At 41.4% G+C, this 7,669-nt stretch overlaps 1 protein-coding gene across 2 annotated transcripts in view; it reads left to right on the plus strand.

Annotated features, from left to right (window-relative positions):
• Positions 1-7,669, plus strand: part of Pir (pirin) — a 127,481-nt gene that overhangs the window by 86,084 nt on the left and 33,728 nt on the right. For both annotated transcript variants that reach the window (XM_008840879.3, XM_008840878.3), the window contains exon 7: positions 1,356-1,440. In XM_008840879.3, coding sequence (XP_008839101.1) covers positions 1,356-1,440 — 85 coding nt within the window. The remainder of the gene's footprint in view (positions 1-1,355; positions 1,441-7,669) is intronic.

Consider the following 7,669-nt stretch of genomic DNA (forward strand, 5'->3'; position numbering starts at 1 on the left):
GGGTCATCTGACCTCTTGATCAAGGAGGCCAAGGAGACCCCACCAGATGGACTTGAATCAGTGTCCAGCCTATAAAGAGGAGGGTCAACACAGAGGAATCATTTCCTCCATGCTTCCAAGTGAAGCCAACTATGGTCAAGCAGGACCTTTGACTTATCTTTATATAGGCGGAACTAGTATAAGAAAGGAGCCAGGGGCTCCTCCCAAGCCCATGTGACCCCTGAGGAACAGATCCTCAAACGACCTTAAGAGTAAAAATAAATCGGTTTATCTGGACCAACTGTATGGCATTAAACACCCAAAAGGAAAATATAACCAGGGTGGCCAAAGGGATTCCAAGATAGTAACTTAGCATAGAACTGGGAAATTGAACAGCAGACCCCAATCTTATCCAAAGGAATATGGACAACTGAATACCGCTAGATGATGAACAGCTGACCCTCCTAAAACAAAGCCCTCTAGATAGGCTGACTAGATTCACCAGAAGGGCAAGTAGCGGGGAATGGCTGGGGGTGCTGACAACACAGCAGACAGTAGCAGGGATATCAGAGTATTATGGCTCTAGTGGGGGGAGGGAGGCTATGGGAGGGTGCTACCTGGGAAGTGGGTCTAAAAAAAATTATTTTTTCAAGAGGGCCAAATGGGGCAAAGTAATATGTACAGGTCCCTTTTTAGAATTTGAAAATGGAAATGGATTAATCAAATCCTATGTAATAAACACAGTTGGGTGTGAGATAACCTGTCATACCAACCATTAAGACTAAAAGTGATAGTTGGAACAATTTCAAAATTAACATTGGGCCATTGGAGTTGTAGGGAGGGAGAATGTCATGTTGAAATTAGCTTGGTGATCATATTGTAAAACCAGTAGGAACTATAAAAACAGGCCTATTGCAGAAGGGCTAAGTTTAAGTAAAGAACCTTATCCTGGGACCAAGGATATGGTCCCATAGGTGGGAGGACATGGCTCAACACTCGCAGTTCAAACCTGGCAACTTGAGTTCAGATCCTTGAACTCCTCGTAAAAGCTGGACAGATGTAGTGGCCCATGTCTGTAATCCCAGAACTCTTGTCTTGAGATGGGAGGCAGAGGCAAGAGTATCCTCTGAAAGCCTGAGTGCCACCTGTCGTGGAGTACGCAGAGCAGCAGCACACAAGACAGAGCCTGGCTCAAATAGGGAGAAGCAGGGGCCAACACCTGAGGTTGTCTTTCAACCATCACACACATAGTGTAGTAAACGTGTGGCTTCACATATAAACACATACCGTACATACGTGCACACACAAAAATAAACAAAATTTTGAAAAGAACCTTAATCTCAGAAAACTACTGACAGTTTCTTTTTTCTTTTCAGTCCAAGATTTATACTCGCACACCAACCTTATATCTGGACTTCAAATTGGACCAAGGCGCAAAGCATTCCCAGTCTATTCCTAAAGGTATAGTGGGTTCTGGGATTCGGGAGTTGTATCAGGACAAACAAACCAAAGCCTGAAGGACTGTATTCTTAGAAATGCTAACTTTTGCGTGATATTCTAGAAACTTTGTGTTGAATTGTGTTTAAATTAGCAAATATTGCGGGAGCCTTTCAAATTAAGAAAAGAAGAATTCAGAGAATGTTAAGGTCTACCTTTCTGGGCTGCACTTCTCAATTTAGAGGTTGGACACTCAGTCACAATCAATTAGCTACTTGCTTAAGACCATATCAAAATTTAACAGATGAGGTAGGAGAAAGTGAAATCCACATGTCTCCTGACCTGACCCCAATTCACTAGCACACAGTGCGTACCTGATTGAGATACAGATTTTTCTTAACATGGGTTTAGTTATGGAATGCTAACCTTAAAGTTGATATCTGAATCCAAAGACTAATTTGAAAACTCCCCAGTATTTAAGATCTATTTAATATCTAAAATGGTTTGGACTGAAGGTGTTGTTCAGTAATAGAGTGCTTGCCTATCAAGGAAACGACCCTGAGTTTTATCCCCAGCACAGAAACAAACAAACAAAATTAAACCCCCCAAACCCTAAAATAAACAACAAAGAAAAAATTATACTCAAGGGCAGTAGGCCTCAACTTCAGACATAATGTTTAGTTTATTGTTTTATGTTTCATCCTGGCTGCTTTTAAGTACAGAAAAGAAATAGATTAATAAGGGCTAGAGAGATGGCTTGGTGGTTAAAAGCACTTGCTGCTGTTGCAGAAGAGCTGGGTTCAGTTCCCAGCACCCACTTGTTATCTAACAACCACCCATAACTGCAGTTCCAGGGGATCCAACACCTTCTCATGACCTCTGTGGGCACTGCACAACACGAGTGTGCTTACATACATGCAAGCATAACACTCATACACATAAAATAAAAAAATTAGAAGATGAATTTACTTAAGCCTGCGCCTGTGTTCTGTGTGATTTTTATGACACGTATGAGAGCACATGTGCTGTCATGTGTGACACTCTTCCATTTTGCTTGTATTTCTGATGTTTTCTTCCTTCCAATGGATTTTTGCTCCCTTTGAGAATCTCTTCCCTCCATGCAAGGTATAGTATACAGCCCATATCTGACCTGGAATTAAATCTTACCATAGTTTTAGCCACACTTAATTTTGCAATTTATGTGCATATGTGTGCATATAGACCTATACATACAGAGGATTGTTTTGTCAGTGTTTTATAAGATCCAATAATATTATAAATTCATTTTGACTTTTTTTTGAGATAGGGTCTCATGTATCCCATCCTGTCCTGGAATTCACCATGTAACTAAGAATGACCACTGGATCCAGCTTTTGTGATGCTGGGGATTGAACGCAGGGCTTTGTGCCTGCCAGGCAAGCACTCTCCCAACTGAGTTACATTCGCAGTCCCCTATTTTGTATTTTTTAAATGAATAGTATCTCATGGAATCTTGCCCAGTCTGTTCATGACTCTTTTTAACAGTGATATTCCATGCCGTGGTTTGCCATGATGGATTTAGCTATTTCCTACCAATGGGCAGTCACATTGGTCCTAGTGTTTAGCTGCTGAAAACTAGTCTGCAGTAAATGCCATTGTATCTGTCTTTCCATTCAGGGATTCATTTTGAAGGGGCAGGTTCCAGGAGGTGGAAATCAGGAATACTGTGTTTAATTGTAAACAGTCATTGTCATGTGGTAATTAGTGATGATCAGTTTCTGTTGGTCCGACCTGAGCGTACATGAGTATATAGACCCTACCAGCAGGAAAGGTTCAGTTTTGCTTTGTGTTCAGGCATTCGCCCATGTGTGCAGTTGCTCTAGTATTCTATTTTCTCTTTGTGAATTCTAAACCCGAAATTTCTATTCATAAACATTTTGGAGGGATATAAAAGCAAGTAGCTTAGAAGCATATCTCTAGTTTTGCATCTCTGTAAAACCACCTCAAACATGTCTGTTGTAAGCCCCAAAAGAGACTAAAAGAATCTGTTTTCCAAGACATCACGTCCAGTTATACTAAGTTCTCTCTGTCTTAGTCTCTCCCTCTCCCTGTCTCTTTCTGTCTCTCTCTGCCACTCTTTGTCTCTCCCCTTTTAAAATACTTTATTATTTTTTGTTTTATGTGTATGAGTTTATTGCCTGCATGTATGTAAGTGCACCCATGTTGTGTAATGCCTGCAGAGGTCAGAAGAAGGCATCGGATCCCCTGGAACTGGAGTTAAGAACAGTTGTTAGCCACCATGTGGGTGCTAGGATTCAAACCTGGGTCTTCTGCAAGAACAGCCAGTGCTCTTAACCACTGAGCCCTCTCTCCACCCCCACCCCCCCCTCTCTCTTTTTCTCTTGTGAGAGACCATGCACAATAGAATTAAGCAGCAAATCCAAAAGGATGACTCTTTCCTATATGGTGCCTGACATAGTTAGTTGAAATTTTAGAGAGCATTTACTTATCTGTAGATTCAACAGTCTTGGCTGTCTGCATTCCTATATACTAGAGTGTCAACTTATGCAGTTTGAGTTTTATTTTTACCATATTTAAATCAATGTCACACCTTCTCTCTTTTTCTTCACCATTTTCCTAGGTCACATTCCATCACATGTCCAAGAACTGTTTATATTCATTTTATTTGGATGCTTTGTTGATCAAACATTCCTTAAAATGTGTGGCCCATTGGCTGGGTCCCAGACACGTTTAGTTTATCATATTTTGATGCTGCTGTTACTCATGGTAAAGGGATTTGAGATGGGCGTCTGAGTTGTGTTTGGCTTCTGGCATAAGCAGTCTAATTTAATGTTGACTTGCTGGTGTTGTTACTGGACTACTTGGATAGAAATGGAAGCATGCACTGCTACCATCCCACCTCTGATACCAAGAACATGGCTATGTCCTGAGGGAAAGGTAGTTAAGGGAGCCTGGAAATATTCTTCCTGAACCCTACCAGGTTTTATCTGAATTCCTTCCCATAAATAGTATTAGAATCACTTTTTACCATCTCTTTCTTTCCTTTGGGCTAGGCACGTTTCCGTTGGGTTGTGCTAATCTTGCAGAAAACAGATGTTTCATGCAGTGGTGATTTGGAAGACAGTTGATATCAGGAATTGAACTGGACAATGCATCACTTACAAAGAATCCAATTTGTCGAGTTTCTGACAGTACCGGATTCCTTTCACATCAGCTACACATTTTTCCCATTAACTCTTGGCTAAAATAAGAATAAGTAGGGTCTCTTTTTTGTACTATGACTTTTACCATCTCTTTCAAGGCACTCTGACTTTTCTTGTTGTAAACTGATGTACAGATAATACTGTTATCATTCATCATGGAGGACATAAATTTGCATTTCTAGGAAAATATCAATCTATTCCAAGAAACTTATGCCTTCTGGTCTTCATGTCTCCTTTGTCTTCTGACTGCCTGCGTCAACTTTTAGCCCTATGTTAATTTTCTCCATCATTCTATGCAGCCCTTCTCCTTCTGGGTACTTTAAAGCATGATTTGGGATGTTAAAAATGGAAAACTGTTATGGTTTGTGAAATTTTTCATTCTGTGAGCCTTTTCCTCTTTATAGTGCAGATAGATCAACAATCAAAGTATCTTTAGACAAGGCATAATCTAATACTCTGTCCTCCCTCCCCCAAGATGTTCACATCCTAATTTTCACAACTTGAAAATGTGTCACATGACAAAAGGGACTTCGCAGCTGTGTATGGAGGTGTACTCATGTAATTTCAACACTTGGGAGGTGGAGGCAGGAAGACTCGGAGTTCAAGGTCATCCTCAGCAAATTCTCGTCCAGTCTAGTCTACATGAGACTCTTTCTCAAAAAGACAGCAAAAAAGCACCATGTGTGGTGGTGTAGATATTTAATCCCATCAGTCAGGAGGTGGAGACAGAGGCAGGAGGTTCAGGAGTTCAAGGACATCTCACCACATAGTGAATTCAACGTCAGCCTGAGCTACATGAAAATCAGTCTCAAAGAGAGAGAGAGAGGAAGAGATGGAGAGAGGGAGAGCAAAAGAGAGGAAGAGAGGGAGAGGGAGAGAAGGAGAGAGGGAGAGGGGGAGAGAGGAAATTTGCAGGTGCAAGTAAATCAAGGCTCTTGATATGGATGATACTATGATTTAGATCTGGGATGGCACTGAAAGGGCTATGTATTAAAGCTTGGTCCTCAGCCTATAGCGCTATTGAGTGGGAGCAACTTTAGGATGTTGTGTGTAGTGGAAGTGGATGTGCCCGTGAAGGGGCTATTGAGGTGTTGGCTCCTCCTCCTCTTTCTTTTTCTGCTTTCTGGCTGCCCCAAGGGGAGCAGCCTCCCCTGAAGCTCATACTTGCCAAGTTGCACTACCTCACTTCAAACCCAAAAGCAACATAACCAATTGGCCACGAACCAGCACCTCTAAAATCATCATCCAAAACAGACTTTCCTCTTTTTAAGCTGATTTTTTTCAGGCATTTTGTCACAGTAATGGAACCTGACCTCAATGAGAAACTATCCTGGATAGTCCACGTGGCACATGAATCTATATACACCAAAGAAGGAATCAGATAAGCCAGGGTGAAGGAAGGAAGTATGAGAGTAGAAGCAGAGAGATGTCTCTATGATTTTTGCAGTGACAATAGGAAACTAATGTACCATCTTGAAACAATGTTAGTATGTATCAACTTCTGTGTTTGACTTGGAATAGAGAAAAACGGAAAAGAGCCATTTCTTTCCCATTCAATTCAAAAAGTAGATTTTAATGCTGTATACTGGTACTTAGGATATCTTTTGGTAAATATTATTGTATTAGTTAGATATATGGCTGTATAACAAATCATCCTGGGACTTAGGAACTTAACGCTTTAATATGACATGTATTATCTCACACCACAGCTTTCTCCTCTGGCCCAGGAGTGATTACAAGGGTGTAATCAAGGTGTCAACCAATGTCTCCGTCATCCTCAGCCACACTGGGAATGAGGCACTTCCAAGCTCATGCTCATGTGATTATTGGGAGGATTTGCTGGCGGAGTCTGTTCTCTGTTCCTTAACACATGGCCCTCCCATAGTACAGCTCACATGGCTTTTGGCTGCATCAAGCACACATGTGCGAGAGCAAAAGGGGATGAAGAGTCTCAGAAGCAACAGCCTGTCATTTTCGTATATTCTATTGATTAGACGAAAGCCACTAGGTGCAGCTCACACTCACGGAGATAGGTTTCGGTTGCTATTATTAATATGACAACAGCAGGAGGCACAAGCTATGGGATCATCTTAGAGTTGACCATTGTGAACTTGCCACAGCCTAGACTCACTTAAGAAGAGAGTCGTAATGATGAATTATATAGATCAGGTTGGCCTATTGACTTGTCTGAAAGGGACTGCCTTGATTGGTAATTTGGATAAAAAGACTCACCCTGAATGTGGACCATACCATTTCATGAGCTGGCTTTGGGAGAATCTGGGCAAATAGTGTACAGTAATAGGTATTCTCTGTAGTATTTTCCAAAACTTTTCCATGTGTCTGACATTATTTCAAAACAGAAATTGAAAAACAATTTGATGTGATGAAGACAGGCAGGAGTGAAGAACCAGACACTTGTGCCTCCTGCCACAGAAGGCCAGGCATCTGGTCTTTCGTGAGGGACTTGCCTGAAGAAGTTGAATGTAGAGACTTCTAATGACGGCTCTTAGGAGCCAGGGCTGATTTGGGGTCTGTCACACAGTGTGTCAGCAGGCCATTTTTTCTATTTTTCCATATATATATGGAGTAGCTGTAAATTCATTCGAATAATGAAACCTAAATGAAGACAGGAGAAAAATAGTCTGACTGAAACCAAGGAATGTGGGCTGAGGAAATCTTTCACTAGGGATGTTTTTAAGAATTAGGGGCCTCCCTGGAAATGAGAGCAAATGCCACAGAAAATGATTTACATATTTAAAAGCCATGTTGTACATTTGTTTTGTATTTGGCTAAAGGAGGTCTGACTTCTACGTGTTACTGACTTAACTGTCCTAGGGGGCCAGAAGAAAAATATGATCTTCATCTCAATTCATTTTATTTGTTATTGTTCAAGGGAAGGGAAGAGCGTCCCAGCTGCAAAAGGGCAGTAGCTTGACAACTGGATTTGTGGGAGAAAGGAAGATGTAGGGTATGTGACCTCTGACAGAATAGCAAAAAATTGAGGATGGTACTGATTCCTGGTGAAGACTGGAGGGAGGGAGGGAGGGAGG

Source organism: Nannospalax galili, unplaced genomic scaffold, assembly GCF_000622305.1.
Source record: "Nannospalax galili isolate Female #2095 unplaced genomic scaffold, S.galili_v1.0 scaffold521, whole genome shotgun sequence".
Taxonomy (NCBI): Eukaryota; Metazoa; Chordata; class Mammalia; order Rodentia; family Spalacidae; genus Nannospalax; species Nannospalax galili.